The 19019-nt window shown below is 40.7% G+C and overlaps 1 protein-coding gene across 1 annotated transcript in view; it reads left to right on the forward strand.

Moving 5' to 3' along the window:
- Positions 1–17136, forward strand: part of LOC113883747 (cytochrome P450 3A24) — a 44149-nt gene extending 27013 nt beyond the window's left edge. Inside the window, exons 8-13 of the mRNA XM_027527712.1 lie at positions 3492–3619; positions 4705–4771; positions 8306–8466; positions 11709–11935; positions 14195–14357; positions 16634–17136. Coding sequence (XP_027383513.1) covers positions 3492–3619; positions 4705–4771; positions 8306–8466; positions 11709–11935; positions 14195–14357; positions 16634–16729 — 842 coding nt within the window. The 3' untranslated portion in view covers positions 16730–17136. The remainder of the gene's footprint in view (positions 1–3491; positions 3620–4704; positions 4772–8305; positions 8467–11708; positions 11936–14194; positions 14358–16633) is intronic.
- Positions 17137–19019: the final 1883 nt, after the last annotated feature.

The raw sequence follows: 19019 nt of genomic DNA on the forward strand, positions 1-19019 counted from the left end.
CTCATTGTGGTTTTGATTTGCAGTTCTCTAATAATGAGTGAGATAGCATATTCAAAAGCACAGACATTACTTTGCCAACAAAAGTCTGTCTAGTCAAGGCTGTGGTTTTTCCAATAGTCATGTATGGATGTGAAAATTGGACTGTGAAGAAAGCTGAGCGCCGAAGACTTGATGCTTTTGAACTGTGGTGTTGGAGAAGACTCTTGAGAGTCCCTTGGACTGCAAGGAGATCCAACCAGTCCATCCTAAAGTCCTGGGTGTTCTTTGGAAGGACTGATGCTAAAGCTGAAACTCCAGTACTTTGGCCACCTCATGCAAAGGTTCGACTTATTGGAAAAGACTCTGATGCTGGGAGGGATTGAGGGCAGTAGGAGAAGGGGACAACAGAGGATGAGATGGCTGGATGGTATCACTGACTCGATGGACATGAGTCTGAATGAACTCCGGGAGTTGGTGATGGACAGGGAGGCCTGGTGTGCTGCAATTCATGGGGTTGCAAAGAGTCAGACATGACTGAGCGACTGAACTGAACTGAATAATGAGTGAAGTTGAACATCTTTTCACGTGTTTATTAGCCATCTTTATGTCTTCTTTGGAGAAATGTCTGTTTAGGTCTTTTGCCCAGTTTTTGACTGGGTTGTTCATTTTTCTGGTATTGAACTATATGAGGAGCTGCTTGTATATTTTGGAGATTAATTCTTTGTCAGTTTCTTCATTTGCTACTATATTCTCCCAGTCTGAGGGCTATCTTTTCACCTTGCTTATGGTTTCCTTCATTGTGGGAAAGCTTTTAAGTCCCATTTGTTTATTTTTGTTTTTATTTCCATTACTCTGGGAGGTCGGTCCTAGAGCATCTTGCTGTGATTTATGTCAGAGAGTGTTCTGCCTTTGTTTTCTTCTTTTTATAGTTTTTGGCCTTTCATCTATTTTGAGTTTATTTTTGTGTATGGTGTTAGAAGATATTCTAATTTCATTCTTTTACACATATTTGACCAGTTTTCCCAGCACAACATTTTGAAGAGACTGTCTTTTCTCTATTGTATATTTTTGCCTCCTTTGTCATAGATAAGGCATCTTTGGTGTGGGGATTTACCTCTGGACTTGCTATTTGTCCCATTGATCTATATTGATTTCTGTCTTTGTGCCATTACCATTCTGTCTTGATGACTGTAGCTTTGTAGTATACTCTTCTCTGGTGGCTTAGACAGTAAAGAATCTGGCTACAATGCAGGAGACCTGGGTTCAATTCCTGCGTTGGAAAGATCCCCTGGAGAAAGAAATGGAAACCTACTCCAGTACTCTTGCCTGGAGGATCCCATGGACAGAGGCACCTGGAGGACTATAGACCATGGGGTCACAAAAAGTCAGACAGGGCTGAGTGACTAACACTGTCACTTTCTTTCAGTATAGTCTGAAGTCAGGAAGATTGATTCCTCCAGTTCCATTCTTTCTCAATATTGCTTTGAAAGCATTCCCTCTAAAATCAGGAGCAAGACAAGGGTTCCCACTCTCACCACTACTATTCAACATAGTTTTGGAAGTTCTAGCCACAGCAATCAGAGATGAAAAGAAATAAAAGGAGTCCAGACTGAAAAGAATAAGTTAAACTCACAGTGTTTACAGATAACATCATCCTCTACATAGAAAACCCTAAAGATGCCATGAGAAAATTACTAGAGCTAATCAATGAATATAGTAAAGTTGCAGGATATAAAATTAATACACAGAAATCCCTTGCATTCCTATATAATAACAATGAAAAATCAGAAGGAGAAATTAAGGAAATAATGCCATTCATCATTGCACCAAAAAGAATAAAATAGTTAGGAACAAATTTACCTAAAGAAACAAAAGACCTCTATACAGGAAACTATAAAACACTGATGAAAGAAATCAGAGATAACACAAATAGATGGAGAAATATACTGTGTTCTTGGATTCAAAGAATCAATATAATGAAAATGAGTATACTACCCAAAGCAATCTATAGATTCAATGCAATCCCTGTCAAACTACCAACGATATTTTTCACAGAACTAAAACAAATAATTTCACAATTTGTATGGAAACATAAAAGACCCTGAATAGCCAAAGCAGTCTTGAGAAAGAAGAATGAAGCTGGAGGAATCAACCTTCCTGTTTAATAATTTTTAATAGAAAAATTCAGATTGTCTCTTTCTTTTTGAGTTAGCTTCTGTACTTCATGTCTTTTAAGGAATTTGTCCACTTTGTCTAAGTTATCTAATTTATTGGTGAACCTTGTTCCTGGTATTCTTTTAATGTCAACAGTAATCACTCCTCTTTCATTGGGATGCTACATATTTGAGCTCTCTCTCTCTCTCTCTCTTTTTGGTCTATCTAGCTTCAAAGTGCTTCCCTGATAGCTCAGTTGGTAAAGAATCCACTTACAATGAAGGAGATCCCGAGTCAATTCCTGCATTGGGAAGATCTGCTGGAGAAGGAATAGGCTACCCACTCCTGTATTCTTGGGCTTCCCTTGTGGCTCAACTGGTAAATAATCCACCCGCAGTGCAGGAGACCTGGGATCGATCCCTGGGTTGGGAAGATCCCCTGGAGAAGGGGAAGATACCCAGTCCAGTATTCTGGCCTGGAGAATTCCATGAACTGTATAGTCCATGGGATCAAAAAGAGTTAGACAAAACTGAGTGACTTTCACTTTACTAGCTTAAAAGTTCTTTTCAAAGAATTAGCTTTTGGTTTTATTGATTTTCTCGATTGTTTTTATTCTATTTCATTAGTTTCTGCTCTTGTCTTTATTAATTTCTTCTTCTAGATTTAGGTTGAGTTTGCTCTTCTTTTTTCATTGAGTTAGGGTGGAAAGTTAGGTTCATGCCTTGAGGTATTTGTTCTTTTTAAAAGTAGATATTTATAGCCTTAAACTTTTCCATGAGCACTGTTTTTTCTATATCCCATTCGTTTTGGTAAGTAATAGTTTCATTTTTATTTATTTCAAAGTAATTCCTGGTCGTATATTTGATATAGTATACAGATCATTGTTTATTTAGGAGTGTATTGTTTAATTTCCATGTATTTGTGAATTTCCCAATTTTGGTTATTGATTTTTAATTTAATTCCATTGTAGTTAAAAGATATATACTGTTTTATTTCTATCTTGAATGGTTTTTTGCAGAAAATGGTTAATTAGAGTAGCATACTATAGTGTGATTTATCCAAAGAAATCCGAATCCAATAGATAAAAAACTAGGAAGTTAAGGAATATAATCCTGTTTTGTTTTTTTTTTAATCATTCCAAAAGGCCAAAACGACCACTGATTTCACTACTATAGTGACGGCCCCTATAAGTGGACTTGGCCTTGCTCAGTCATTGACTTGGAGGTCTGAGCAAAGGTCGTACAGGGAGTGATTCTGGTTGAGAAACCTGGTATCTTTCTCTGATAGATAGAGCAAATTATACTTGCTGTGTAAATTTTGAATTTTCACTGTGCTTTTCTGTTATCTCTTCTCTATAGTACTCTTTCCATTCCTTGTCCCAATCTTTGAAGTATTAAATATCACCATGTTTCCAAAAAGTGCTGTGAATTTTTTGGCAAAATCTGTAAAAAGAATAAAAGAAAGTCGCCTCAAAGATAATCAAAAGGTAAAATCTGGTGGTGGTTACATGAGGGTGTTCACGTTTTGAAAATTTGTTAACCTGTACACATATGATTTGTGAACTTCTCTGTATTTTTTAAAAGATATGTTGAGAAGTATAGATTTTAGAACTGGGGGATTATTAATATATCATTGTGAAGGGATGAGAAAGGTGGAGATTGGGGAAGAAATAAGAAAATGGGCCAGAGAGTGATGTTTTAATAGTAGGCATGCACATTAGTATGTCATTGCATAAATATTGTTGAGATGAAAGCTTTACCACTTCCATTCAATAAACTGTTAAAGGATAAGAATTACTGTTTAAAAATGATTTTACTGATATTATAGATGCCCGAGATGTTATACTGGTAAAGAATCACTTTGATTCCAAGACTCTTATATTATAGATTGTGTAGTGAAAAGCCCCATCAGGCAGCTGGTGGAGTGAATTCTGTGTTAAATTGGAGCTGTCTCCTAGTCTGGCATGGGCAGGAGTCTTCTCTGGGCCATGAGGCTGCAAGCTGGTTAACCCACCTTTACCTTCATGAAGCCTGGAGGCCAGCACAAGCATGTCTGCAGGTCAGGGGGACTGAGGGTTTTGTACCCAGGATGCCACTGAAGACTGTATAGAGTTCTGAAAGGGTCAAGGCCTTGAAGATGCTTCTATACAAGTTGCCAAAGTACTTTGCAAATGTGAGGGGATTAATTTGTGTGGTAATTCATTAAGAATTAAAATTGGAAGGAAAAAAAGGATCGAAGTCATGGATTTTCTCCTGAGCAAACAGGTGTGACAGGAGAGACAGCAGGCAACTCTTTGGCAAAGAAGCTGTTTCAAAAGCCAGAGAAACCAAAGATCAGAGAGAGTGAGGACCAGAAAGCAGTTGACATAATGGCAGGTTTCTCTCTGGGAAACGTCATGTTCTCCAAGGTCTGTAGGTGAATGTTAGTTCACTGAGGACTCAGGCAATACTAGTCAGACTTCTGCTCTATAAGGGGCCATACTCTCAGGAAAGAGGTTAAATACTGCACTCCTGATTTGTCTATGACTTCACAAGTAACTTTCTTTCATAGAAATTTTTTTTCTGCTTACAGCCACGTGTGGATTTTCTTCAGCTGATGATTAACTCCCAGAATTCCAAAGAAACAGACAATCATAAAGGTAACCAAGGAGAGCTTCAGAGGGGCCACAGTGGGGAGATGCAGAGGTAGGGGGCAGTTCTGAAAATGAGCAGAAAGTTTTCTAGGTAGATGAGAATTTCTGCCAAATTGAAGAAAGACACTTGTGCAGAAAGAGTAGACTGTGGTACTTCCTGGGAGTTTGCAGGCACAACTTTGTTCAGAGCTCGAAGGACAAGGATAACAAGGAAGTCATGCCCAGAAGCCAGTTATGATGTGGATTACTTACAGCTGAACCTCTGGGGAGCTTGGTTCCAATACCAGTTCTCAGGATCCTCCAGACCCACCAAGTCAGAACCTCTGCCTGGAAATTTGCATCAAGGCTTCATCCCTTCATTCATCAGGGGGCACATTGCCCCATTGTTGGTGACCTCCAGTTGGAACACTTTTTAACTTGTGTTCACCAGCTTACTCTACTGTAAAGTGTATTTTTCCCCCCTTTGTTATTAACACGTAACTTCTGGGAGAAGCCTTAAATATTCTGTTCCTCCTCAAATTGTCACCCACTGGTTTTATCATTCATGGATAGTTTTTGACTGAAACCGTTGTTACTATGATGATTACAACATGATGCCTTTCTTTTTTTTTTTTCCTAAACCTGAGGCAGACTTTTTTAAAATTTAAATTTATTTATTTTAGTTGGAGGCTAATTACTTTACAATATTGTATTGGTTTTGCCATACATCAACACATGATGCCTTTCAAAACCCATCATTCTTCTGTGTTTATGAGCTGACATTCTTTCATAGGGAGAGCTCTCCATTCTCCCCCAATCATTTATTTATTTATATCAGTATAATCTCATGTATAACTAACTTACTCTCTCACATCACTCTTCAATTTAATTTTCAAATTGTCAGGTTTGTCTACTGGAGCCCTTTCAAGTGGGCTCCTATATATATTTTACTTTTTTTCTCCTTAGACATTTCTTTCAATAGTCTATTTTTTAGCAGAAATTAAAAAAGCATAATTGAGTGAAGAATAGTTTACCAAAATACATTTTGCCCCCACCTACATATAGCCTTCCTCAATATCAGAAGTCCATACTGGAGTGATACACTTGTTATAATCAATGAACCTCCACTGATACAGTATTATCACCCAAAGACAATAGTTCCCACCTGGGTTCAATCTTGATATTGTACATTCTATGGCTTTTGATAAATGTATAATGATGTGTGTCCACCACTGTGGTACACAAAGTATCCTGTGTCCTTTTCATTTATCATTTTCCAAGAACCTCACTTCCTAATGCAAGGCATTCCAGCTTTCTCTTCTATTTCCCCTGGAATAAGCCATTTCTCTAAGAAGTTCTGCTTCCATTTAGTGAAAAATGGTATTTAGAACCCAAAATTTGGGTTCTAGGAATGCTCATTGCTTCTAGGGTTTCTTTGCTTCCAGATCCTCTCAGTGGACAACTGTCAGAACATCAAATATTTTTACACTTATGTTAAATAAAAAAAGATTTCTGTATCTACCACAAATCACTGATATAAACATGCTCTCTCTCTCAAACAAAAAGACCCTGGTGTGTTTTAATTCTATGACATGAATACTCCTATAGGATTAATCTGAAGCTACAAATGGATTGATAACCATCTCACAAAATAATGAATTTTGTAAAATTGGGTCTTGAAAGCAGGGATAAACTGCATCCCATTCTCAATATGTCTATACCTGTTTATATACATACTTATATCTATCTTGGAGAAGGCAATGGCAACCCACTCCAGCACTCTTGCCTGGAAAATCCCATGGACGGAGGAGCCTGGTAGGCTGCAGTCCATGCGGTCACGAAGAGTCAGACACGACTGAGCGACTTCACTTTCACTTTTCACTTTCATGCATTGGAGAAGGAAATGGCAACCCGCTCCAGTGTTCTTGCCTGGAGAATCCCAGGGACGTTGGAGCCTGGTGGGCTGCCGTCTATGGGGTCGCGCTTGGTTGGACATGACTGAAGCAACTTAGCAGCAATAGCAGTAGCATATCTATCTATCTATTATTATCATCTAATATTTTTCTAAGTACATGATTCAATACAACTTTCTCTGATGAAGGAAATATTCTGTATCTGCTCTGTTCAATATAGTAATCACTAGGCATAAATGTCTGTTGAGGACTTGACATGTGACTAGTGCCACTGAAACCTGAATACTAAATTGTATTTAATTTTAATCAATTAAAATTTGAAGAATCATATATTAGCACAACTCTAAACTTTGAGTATTATGCAGTTTATGCTAACTGGAGAAAGAATTTGATGGTTGAATTTATTGACAATAGCATCACAGATATCATCACTAGGGAATTAGAACTTCGTAGATCTTTATTGCACTCATTTTATATTGCTTTTTTTTGCTAATCGCTTGTTTGGGGCAGGTACTATGTTGAGTTGAGTGCTCTAAGTAACAAAGATCCTACTTCAGTCCCATCAAATAGCTGAGAGCCTGAGCATGTTTGGTCTCTCAGGAGAAAATAAAAATGGAGACTGGTATATAATCACAGGACTGTTTGATAAGAATAAAGAAGAGCAGAAAGAGGAGGTGTATACTGAAAGGATGACCTTCAGGCCAGACTTGAATCAGCATTGCTAATTGTACTCCCTGGACCTAATTTTTCTATATTTCACGCTGGCCTAAGTCCTTATATGCACACATTCTTTCTTCTGCTATTTTAATGTCACTGATTAGACTAGGATCATCACAACTCTTCAAGTTTTTTATTGATTTCTGCAGCTTCTATACATATCTCGATCACCCCTTGAAGACTTTATGTCCCAGGTCTTGTATTACCTGGTGCCTCTCAAGGGCATAATCCATGCTTCTCAGGCTACATTGTGCACATACATCTCCACATCTCATGAAAGTTCATGTGGGTTGTTTCCATAGTTCAGGGTTTTTGGGATTTGAGACACTGAATTTGTATTAGGCTTCTAGATCCTGCTCATGCTGCTGGTCCATGGACCACTCTTTGAGTAGCAAGAGTTTAACTGTAGCCCAATATTGTACTCTTATGTTCCTGGAAACAAGTTTTGATAAAATATAATTTAATTTCCCCTACCATATAGCCTTAGTACTGTAAATCTCTCAAAAAAAACAAAATCAAACTATACCTTAAGTGGAATAATTTAAAATATTCTAGAAGGGAATGCTACTCCATTTTACTTGGATCTAAAGTTCTTTTACAGTTCTCTAAGGGACACATTGATAACACTGTAGATTTTAGACACAAATGCCATCTCTTGAAATTACCCAGCTGTGTTGGTGGGGCTATGGTATTGCCAGGAACAGAGGGCCAAGAATAGTATAGACCTGGGAAAAACTCAATTAAAACAGTTCTTGGCTTTTTCTTGGCTCTGTGAGGCAGACACAGAGTGGAAATCGATCTCAGTTTGATTCTGAATTACTTTTCCATGATTCCCCTAGGGCTTTGGGAATTACACTGGAATGTCTCATCATCTGAACTGTGATTTTTACATTGCCATGCTTTACCTAAAATATCTTGACTTTCTTTTTAGCTCTCTCTGACCAAGAACTCATGGCCCAAAGTGTTATCTTTATTTTTGCTGGCTATGAGACCACTAGCAATACTCTTTCCTTCCTTTTGTATATTTTGGCCACTCACCCTGATGTCCAGCAGAAGTTGCAGGAGGAAATTGATGTGACTTTCCCCAATAAGGTGAGTGATGATACCTGGAGAGAGAGGGAGAAGGTGAAGCCTTAGCATGATTGTCTTCTCTCTACTTCTTACAAGGTTTTTGCCCAAAGCATAAGCATCAAATCATTTACTTCCATTCCCAGATGGTGCAGTGGAGAAGAATCCAATCCTCCTGCCAGTGCAGGAGATGCAGGTTCAATAGGTGCGTTGGGAAGATCCCCTGGAGTAGGAAATGGCAGCCCACTCCAGTATTCTTGCCTGGGAAATCCATGGACAGAGGAGCCTGGTAGGCTACAGTTCATGGGATTGCAAAGAGTTGGAGAAGACTAAGCAGTTGAGCACTGCACATTTAGGAAGGATGTATAGCATACAAAACAAAGGGAGAAAACTTAAGTACTTCCTGCTACTCACAGCAATGTAAGTATTTTGAAAAAAGTGCTGGTCCAGCGGTATCAGTTATCAGAATAATCCCAACTAAATTCACTGAACTTCAGTGGCATCACTTATTACTCTGGTGTCTGCATTTGTTTTTGTTCAGTTGCTAAGTCATTTTGGACTCTTTGTGACTCCATGGACTGCAGCACACCAGGCCTCCCTGTCCCTCACTATCTCCTAGAGTCTGCCCAAGTTTATGGTGTCTGCACAGTTACCTATTGATGTTGGCTGGATTTGCTGTGGTCTGTGCATTGGCTGATCTCGGCTGCCCTTAGCTAAGTGTTTGGACTGACTCAACTCCACACATGCTCCTCACATGTCTCAATCTCCACATGTCTGCTTCTCAAGGCAGTTGTAGATGTCATGAGCAAGAGGCCTAATCCCATGGATGACTTTCACAACTCTGCTAGCATTACACTTAGTGAATATTCCACTGGTCAGGTTGAGCCACCTGACCAACCTGAGTCAGAATGGGAGGGCATCGCAGAGTTAATGGCGAAGGGAATGGACAGAGGAAATGGTGGAGAATTGGGACCATTCATTTAGTCTACTGCCTGCTGTAAACTTTAGACTAGGTGAAGCCTGGTGTACAAGAAAGGATATATGGTAAGAAACAGAGGACATGAGTATGAGACCTGACTGGTTTTGGACAAGTCTTATGACCTTTCAAATCCTAGGTCCTTCAAATACTTTGTAGGGCCTGCATAAATTAGAGATGATATTTCTTCTCTGGTAAACCCCATATTGGGATTCTCTTGATAACAAGAAGATTGAATGGTCACTAACTGAGGTTACCTAAGGCATTACATTCTCTCCTTTTTATAAGAATACTTACAGTAACACTACTACTGGCTAATATGTACTTCTTACTATATATGTCTGTTCTAAATACTTTCTATTTATGAATGCATTTAGTTTTTGAGAAATTATTAGTCAGGAGAGGTAGGTTATTCCTCAGTAACGGACGAGCCCTGAAATCTCAGGGGCTTTTATAGCAGAGGTTTACTTCAATCTATGTCTACAGATTCAACATGGATTGTTAGTGGAGGATGGAGCGGACAGCTCTGCTTCACAGAGTCACTCAGGAAAACCGACTCAGAGCTTCCACCATCTTGTAGCTGCCTTATCTGGAACATGAGACCTTCTTGTCATCTGTGGAATATGGAACTCGAGAGTTGCTTTCCAGGGTTCAAATGATTTGTCTCTGAACTGACATAATCATCTCACAGCCTGTTGGCTGATTTGGCCTTAACTTCAAGTGGGATGGGGAAAATGGGGCTGACATGGATGCTGGGTGAGCAGTGAGTGTCTCTGCCACACAACCCTATGGAGGGTCAGCTCCATCTGTCTCCATGTAACATATGAGAAACCTAAGCTACAGGGAGATGAAATACTTCCAGACACTAGTCGTGTATGTGGTGGTGATCTAGTCAAGCTGTGATCCAGGGTGTTGGCTCCTGAGGCACTCTTACCCTCTACAAGGTTGCTCCTTAAATATAACCCCACTTGACAGCCATGTATCACCCCCAGTTCAGTTCAGTTCAGTCGCTCAGTCGTGTCCGACTCTTTACGACCCCATGAGTCGCAGCACGCCAGGCCTCCCTGTCCATCACCAACTCCCAGAGTTCACTCAGACTCACATCCATCGAGTCAGTGATGCCATCCAGCCATCTCATCCTCTGTCGTCCCCTTCTCCTCCTGCCCCCAATCCCTCCCCGCATCAAAGTCTTTTCCAATGAGTCAACTCTTTGCATGAGGTGGCCAAAGTACTGGAGTTTCAGCTTTAGCATCATTCCTTCCAAAGAAATCCCAGGGCTGATCTCCTTCAGAATGGACTGGTTGGATCTCCTTGCAGTCCAAGGGACTCTCAAGAGTCTTCTCCAACACCACAGTTCAAAAGCATCAATTCTTCGACACTCAGCCTTCTTCACAATCCAACTCTCACATCCATATGTGACCACAGGAAAAACCATAGCCTTGACTAGATGGACCTTTGTTGGCAAAGTAATGTCTCTGCTTTTGACTATGCCATCTAGGTTGGTCATAACTTTCCTTCCAAGGAGTAAGTGTCTTTTAATTTCATGGCTGCAGTCTCACCCCCAGTGGTCTCAAATCTCAGCCAAAACTGGAGTTCTTTGTGGTGTGAGGAGAGCTGGCCCCTGGGGCTGGAGTGGCTTGTTTAGACCTTCAGACCTTAGGGTCACACCCACAGGGACAACAGGAGACCCTTCTAGCAGCAGAGGGTGGGGTTCTGATCCTCTTGTAACTTCCCTGCATCTGAAATTGTATTCTCATTCATTTGCGGATTTGGTTTAGAAAGGAACTCATTTCTCCCCAAGTTATTTATAGAGTTTTCATATATTATTTCTGGACTGTACATGTATAATAAAGAGAATGAGCAGTCAACAGTATTCATCTAAGAACCTTCATGTTGAATAGGGTATTTGCTCTGTTACACGTCTTTCCTTTGAACAGATGTATGGCCTCATTTCAAAAAGAAATGGTGACTTGGCCTTTTTCACTTAAAAGTAAGGGTCCTAGTCTGTTGGTCATGTTTGTTCTCATGAGAGAGAAAATACGTTCCCTGATCACCTCTGGTGTTTCACAGTTTAGATGATTGTCCCCATTTTCTTCTTTTGTTATAACTACTGTACAGTCAATGGGCATTGAGAGCTCAAAGGACATGATAGTAATGTCCATAAATACTAAGGTCCTTTACCAATTTAAATTATTCCCCAGAGCTCCTAACATTTCAATAGGACTATATAGATGGCGTTGAAGGGTGATCCAAATTCTTAATTTATCAAAATCTGTATTTCTCTTCCCAGGCCCCTCCGACCTATGATGTCCTGGCACAGATGGAGTATCTTGACATGGTGGTGAATGAGACTCTCAGAATGTTCCCAATTACTGTTAGACTTGATAGGCTCTGTAAGAAGGATGTGAAAATCCATGGAGTGTCCATTCCCAAAGGGACAACAGTGACGGTGCCAACCTCTGTGCTTCACAGAGACCCACAGCTCTGGCCAGAGCCTGAGGAGTTCCGTCCTGAAAGGTACAAGAGCCCAGGGAAGGGGACCCTCCTGATCCAGTTGCTCAGAGCGTATTCTGATGACTCTCATTATGGGTGACAAATATGTGACTATACAATCATTTTATTTTACATCTTTTTATTGTTAAATGTATTTCCTATTCCAAGAATGGTATTATTTGATTAAAAGCTTTACCAACCATAAACAAATAAAAAAAAAAGAAAAATTTAGTTGTTCATTTCTAAAACATTAAGCTTTGTTGTTTAGTCACTAAGTCATTTCCGACTCTTTGTGACCTCATGAACTGTAGTCCACCAGTCTCCTCTGTCCATAGGATTTTCCAGGCAAGGAGACTGGAGTGGGTTGCTATTTTCTTCTCCAGGGGATATTCCCGACCCGGGGATCGAACCCACATCTCCTGCATTGGCAGGTGGATACTTGATCACTGAGCCACCAGGGAAGCCCAATACCTTAAGATAGGCCTCATTAATAGTGCAATGTAAGTCCTGAGGACATTTTTCTATGCATATACAGATTGTTAAAGCTTAGAATGGCATTACATATAGTGTGATTTTTTTCAGTTGCTTACTATATGTAACAGTAAACTATAAATGGCATTCTGTGTTTTATATATATATATATATATATATATATATATATAATTGTTGCATCTGCTATAATTTATTTAACACCTATATTATTTTAGGTGTATTGGTTTTTTTCCTTAAGTCTTTCTGTCTGTTCTCCTTAGCTCTTTGAATTCGTCACTAACGTTCCCACATTTCCATTTCTTTAAACACTGGCTGCTGTTTCCTCCATTATTATTGTGGGATGTAGGCTGAGGACCTAGCGGTCTCATCCCAGGTGGTTCCAGCAGCCTCAGTGAGGATGGAGGAGACACAGGTGGCCTGGTTCTGTCTGTGGCTGTAGACCTGGGCCAGCTCCCTTTTGCCTCCATGTTTTTTGACCTTCCAAAGAGAAGTCCTCTGCTCTCTAGACATCTAGACACCCCAGTTGGAGAGGTTAAGCATTGTCTTCTGGGAATTCAGAACCAGGTTCTGCTTTGGGCACAGATGGGATTCTGGAAATAATTGATGCTCTCCCTATATGGTGAACAAAATTTGGATTGAACATTTTAGGGCACTATCTGGGATCTAGACTTTTATGAGCTCCTGACTATAAGCTCCCTGGTGGCAGGGACTCTGTCTCGTTCACCTTTTTGCCCCTAGTACTAGCATAACCTGTACACATAGCATTGTTGAAAGAAGAGTCAGAGTCCACCAAGTCCTCTGTTCTGGACCGGGGAAACTCTGTGTCACCCTCAAGCTCAGCAACTTCAGCTTCCCCTCCTGCAGCGTCAGGAACGTAAAACCAGAGACCACTCACTGTACTTCCCTTTGATTCACTCAGCCCTCAAGGAGAGTTAGTGCTCACCTGTGTGTGTCAGGGTCTGGGCCAGCCGATTATAGAGTTTTTGACATATACACAGTACAGTTTATAGTTACAGGTTATATGAATCATTTTTAATGTATCAGTATGTGTCCATTCCCTGCTCAACAGCCTTTGACCCAGGTCTGCAGCACTCAGATGCTGCCCTTTGACTAATTTCCCATGTAGCTACAGTGACATTATCTGTATTCTTCCAGAATATTTTCCATAATAGGACTGTTTATAATATACACAACCATAATGCCATTATCACTTCTCCAAATCCAAATTTGAGGAGTCAAATTTGAATAAAGCAGAGATCTAGCCGTCATGGACTTTATCAGTTTGTGGAACAGATAGACAAAAAAATCAGTGATTGAACCAGAGTATAGTAGAGTCATATGCCCTCATGAATCTACTGACCTCAACAACCTCTGAGTGTGGGAGAAAGAGACGTATCCACACAAGAGGAAGCAAAGGGAAAACAATAGAAAACTAACAACTTAAATATTCAAAGATGTTTCTACTGCTTCCTTCATCTCTGAGCACATGACCAATGTAAGTGTTCATGGAGGCAGGAACCCACTCTTCCTGCAATCAGTCTCATTTCCTAACTGCCTTTCAGAGCGTGAGCATCTCACCACCCTGAATGTAAATTTCATATTTAAAGACACATTTTCTTTAAACAGCCTTCATCTTATTTTCTCACCCAGACTGAAACCTCCTGTAGGATCCAGGGAATGGGAGTCTCTCCCTTATGCTACTGGTTGAGGGTTTAAGTTAAAACTTCAGACCTGAAGCTTCTGTGATTTTTCTGTTTCATTCACTTGTTTCATCTACTGTTGTGGATTCAGGTTCAGTAAGAAGAACAAGGACACCATAAGTCCTTATGTATACCTGCCTTTTGGAACTGGACCCCGAAATTGCATTGGCATGAGGTTTGCCATCATGAATATGAAACTTGCTGTTGTCAGAGTCCTGCAGAACTTCTCCTTCAAATCTTGTAAAGAAACACAGGTTAGCAGTTAACTATCTGCATAAATAATGTTTTATTGGGAATTTTTTAACCAAGATGTATTTCTCTGTGTCTATAAGATTGTATCTATAAGACTTATCCCTGGAGGGCTAAGTCTGTGGCTTCATAAAGACCCAACTATAAAGGTCATCTAGAGTCAAGGCGTTAGCACGACATGATTACACAAAGTCAGTGAACTTGAGCAACTTATAAAATTTGGTTTCATGTTCACTAGAAGGAAGGAAAATGTTGTACAAAGTCGTGAGAGCAGTGATGACCATGTCATGACTTTTCAGTGATGCCCTTCTCCACGGGAACTTACAGAAACTCTCCTGACAGTGATTCTCAGCCACTATTTGTATAAAGAAATTACTGGGGAGCATTATCCCGATGCCGAGGTCACCTCAGACTCTCTAAAATAATTCCCCCATAGTGTGGTGTCGAGAGCACCCCCACTGATCCTCCTGTGCAGCCACAGTGATCCCTGAGTGAAAGCATTTCTGCTGGATGGGAAGGACTCCCACAGCCCCTCACCTGCCAGGAATCCTGCTGCCATCTAGCTGGGCTCCCTTTACATTCTCAGAATGACTGTGTGTCCTTCCTGTCTACCCTTCCTGTCCTGTCCTTCCTGTCTACAGTCCATTCTCCCCCATAGAGTTCCAGTTCAGTCCCGAGCCCCTCCATGCAGCCTCCCCATCCAGGCCAGAGCCCACTCTCCCCTCTGCTGTGTTTACAGGTACCACAGGCTGGCATCAGTGGTCCTACCACCTAACAATACTTTGTCCCTGAACCAGCCAGTTTGATTCTTGTTTCCTTTGTACTTAAGAAGGTCTTTAACTCTGTCCCCTCATTTTATTCCTTCCATAAACTCCCAGTGGTGCCTTGACGTCATCGGGCAAATGTTTAAGGAGTGACTTGCAGTTGATTAGAGCTCTTGGACACAAATACGGAACAATTTGAACTTTAAAAATTTAACAGATGTCATCTGTGTGCTTGCTCGTTTTGTATGTGTCTGTGTGTCTATCTGCAGGGAAAATGCTTACCATTTGAAAAAAAACAATTTGTTGCAGTTATAGAAAGACCTGGAATCACTCTCTGAGGAGCACACAGAACAGTTGGCATTGATTCATCTCAAGCATGGCCCTAAAATAACGTTTATTTCTAGGAGTCATGCATTTAGTAAGCAGCTGCTCCCTTTGAGTAGCTTTCTCAGGGAAGAGGAGGATAGAGATGTTTCCATTTTACTTGCAGGCATCTGTGTGGGCGTCCTGTAAGTGTGCACACACAGCGGACTCAGCCCTGAGAGAAAGGGGGCCTCGGGCACGCCTGGGAAGGGCAGATGCCGCTGCAAGCTCCACCCAGTACCCCATGGGCTGGGGCTTCTCCCTCCACAGCTCCTTGCTTGTCCTTCAGTCAACTGAGGTTAGAAGGTCACTCTGTTGGTTCCCCCAACCCAGAAGGAGTGACTGGGTGAGAAAGGGGCTAAAAATCTCAGACAAACCACTGTAGGTCTTCAGAAGTTCACCATTTGCCCTGCACTTGGAACCAGGGCATGTTTAAAAAAACAGGCAAAATGCTTCATATAGGCATAGTGTTCAAATAATATTTTGTGCAAGAATGATGGGTGAATGCTTTCACTATCCAGTCTTGACAGAACTTACAGAATAAGTACAGAGAATCAAAGATAAAGAAAAGAAACTGGATGCAAGTGATCAAAAGGTACAAACTTCTGGTTATAGATAAATAAGTATTAGAACTATTGTGTAAAACATGATGATTATAGTTGACATTTTTATATAGTAGAAGAGAGTAGATCCTAAGAGTTCTCATGAGAGGAAAACAGTATTTTTTCTTTTTCTATCTCTTATGAGTTGATGGATGTTAACTAAACTTATTGTGGTAGTAATTTCACATATATGTAAGTCAAATGTTTATACTGTTGATCATTTATATCTCAGTAAAAGAGGAATTAAAACAATTTTTTTTAAGGTGAATAGTAAGGGGGTACTAGAAATGACTTTATGCCCATGTATTTTATAGCAAGTTAAATAGACCAATTTTCTGAAAGTCATGAAGTGTTAAAGTTTAATCAAGGAAATATTGACAGCCTGTCCATCCCTATAGCTATTAAACACATTGAATTTTAGTTAAAAAAATCAAAGACACACGATGTGTAGCTTGTATACGGTTGTAAAGCATTATTGTCTGTAATGTATCTTGTCTACTTTGCTTCTATTGTTGGCGGTGCCTCATTCATTGGTTCTCTTAACTGTTGCAGATCCCCTTGAAGATAAATAGTCAAGGACTTATAAGACCAGAAAAACCCATTTTTCTGAAGGTTGTGCTCAGAGATGAGACCATAAGTGGAGCTTGACTTCCCTTAAGGACCTGGGCTTTGTTCTTCAAGGAGCTGTGTCCCACAGTTTCAGGGGACTTGATTTACTTTGTGATAAAACTCAGAAATAAAGACGGGCTGCATCTATTGTACTTGCTGGATGACTAGGGTATCCACACATTTGTTTAGCTTTCTCAGTGTCTGTGTGGTGTTATATATTGTGTAATATGAAAGAGGTGACTAATGAGGGCCAGATACGTACACTCAGCTTATCTGATTCTCAAAGGACCATCTCCACCTACCCCCAGTTAGTAGCATCTACTCCTCCAGAGCAACGATCAAGAAAGAAAGTGTCTCAACAGTTTTATCAGCAAATTAATGAAAACAAGAATTATTGTGGTGACTAAAGTTCTGACATATTTTAATAAATCACTGGTTTTATTTTATATATTTCAAATCTAATATTCTATTGAGGAACTCTGTAAACCTCTCTTTACAAAAGTATTGTCTGATACCAACCTGCACTTTAGGGTAATATGTACATCTGAATCAGGGATAAGCAGTGACTAAATACTTGGCCATCACAATTCCTGGTGGGTGGGGCCTCTTTCAAAACTGCTGTTTGTTACATTACACAGGTAAGAATTAATCCACAGTGTTTTGCGCATTTCTTAGAAAGTATAAAAATGAAAGTCGCTCAGTCATATCCCACTCTTTGTGACCCCATGGACTATACAGTTCATGGAATTCTCCAGGCCAGAACACTGAAGTGGGTAGCCTTTCCCTTCTCTAGGGAATCTGCCCAAGCCAGGGATCAATCCCAGGTCTCCTGCATTGTAGGTGGAATCTTAACCAGCTGAGCCACAAGGAAGCCCAAGAATACTGGATTGGGTAGCCTATCTGTTCTCTAGTGGATCTTCCAGACTCAGGAATTGAACTGGGCTTCCCTCATAGCTCAGTCGGTAAAGAATCTGCCTGCAATGCAGGAGACCTGGGTTAGATTCCTGGGTTTGAAGATCCCCTGGAGAAGGAAATGGCAACCCACTCCAGTATTCTTGCCTGGAAAATCCCATGGACAGAGGAGGCTGGCAGGCTACAGACCATGGGATCACAAGATTTGGACACGACTCAATGACTAAACCACCACCTCCTGCATTGCAGTGGATTCTTTACCAACTGAACTATCTTTCATGGTTTAAATCTACTTTTTGGGGGTACACATTTTATATAACAACAGACACACATATAATTATGTTATTAGTTTTGATTAAAATTTTTCACATCTCCCCTGATATTTCTTGAAGACAGGAAACAGGTTTTCTTGAAGTGTCTTTGTATTCCACCCTCAATTCCCAACTGTCTTAACATAATGAACGTGGAATAAAAGATGGTTGATTGGTCAGTTGATTGGGAAGAAAGGCTACAACCACTGGTCAGTTTCAGTTGATATCAGAAGCTGCACACAGCCCTTCCTTTCCCTTTTCTGCCCCTCCCATCCACAACCCCTTCCTTGCTAGGCTTTTCCTAGATAGTCCAGTCCTAAAGCCATTGGGGGTGCACAGAAGGTGGACAGCCTTACCCTCCAGGGTGTGGGCAGAGAAGCGGGGCTCAGTGGCTCCAAGTTGGAGATTGAAGTGGGACAGTGTCCACAGGAACAGCAGCCCGGCATGGCTGTGGGTGTCCAGGCAGGGAGCAAGAGTGTCTGCTCAGAAGGGTGGCCTGGCCAGGGCATCCAGAGCCTAAATAGGGTGTGGAGAACCATGGAGGGTGAGGGGGATATCAGGAGTGGAAAAAGGCTGAGTGGCAGTAGCTACACAAAGGGAGACTGATTAAGCAAGTAAACATATTATGGATAATGGAAGATATGTTTTTTCCCTGTTAGAGAAGGGAGTCCCTGGTCCAGGAAAGGGGAAACTAGAAGAAACCCCATGGAGTCAGAGATTGGAACTGCATGTATCCGTGAACATCCTTGCTTTTCTTTGTAGACAGATGACAGCTAGTTAGTTGGATGATACACTACAGATAGATAGCTGATATAGAGAGATAGATGACAGATATAGATAGATAACGTGTGCCTGTATGGTGATTGGGGAATCTGCAGCTGGAGTCCTACTCAGGGCCCCAAGCTCACACAGCTGGAAAGACCCCCTGCCCCAATTAGAATCCATGAAATAATGTCTTGAACATTTAAACTCAGTGGCTCCTCACATAATAAGTGGAAAAGGAGACATTTAAACATAATTAGAAGGAAAAAGGTAAAGATTCAAAGTTAGCAAACTCCAAGCCTTTTATTTATTTTTCAATGACAACTTGAACTCATGCCTCCTCT

Source organism: Bos indicus x Bos taurus, chromosome 25 (genome assembly GCF_003369695.1).
Source record: "Bos indicus x Bos taurus breed Angus x Brahman F1 hybrid chromosome 25, Bos_hybrid_MaternalHap_v2.0, whole genome shotgun sequence".
NCBI classification, from domain to species: Eukaryota; Metazoa; Chordata; class Mammalia; order Artiodactyla; family Bovidae; genus Bos; species Bos indicus x Bos taurus.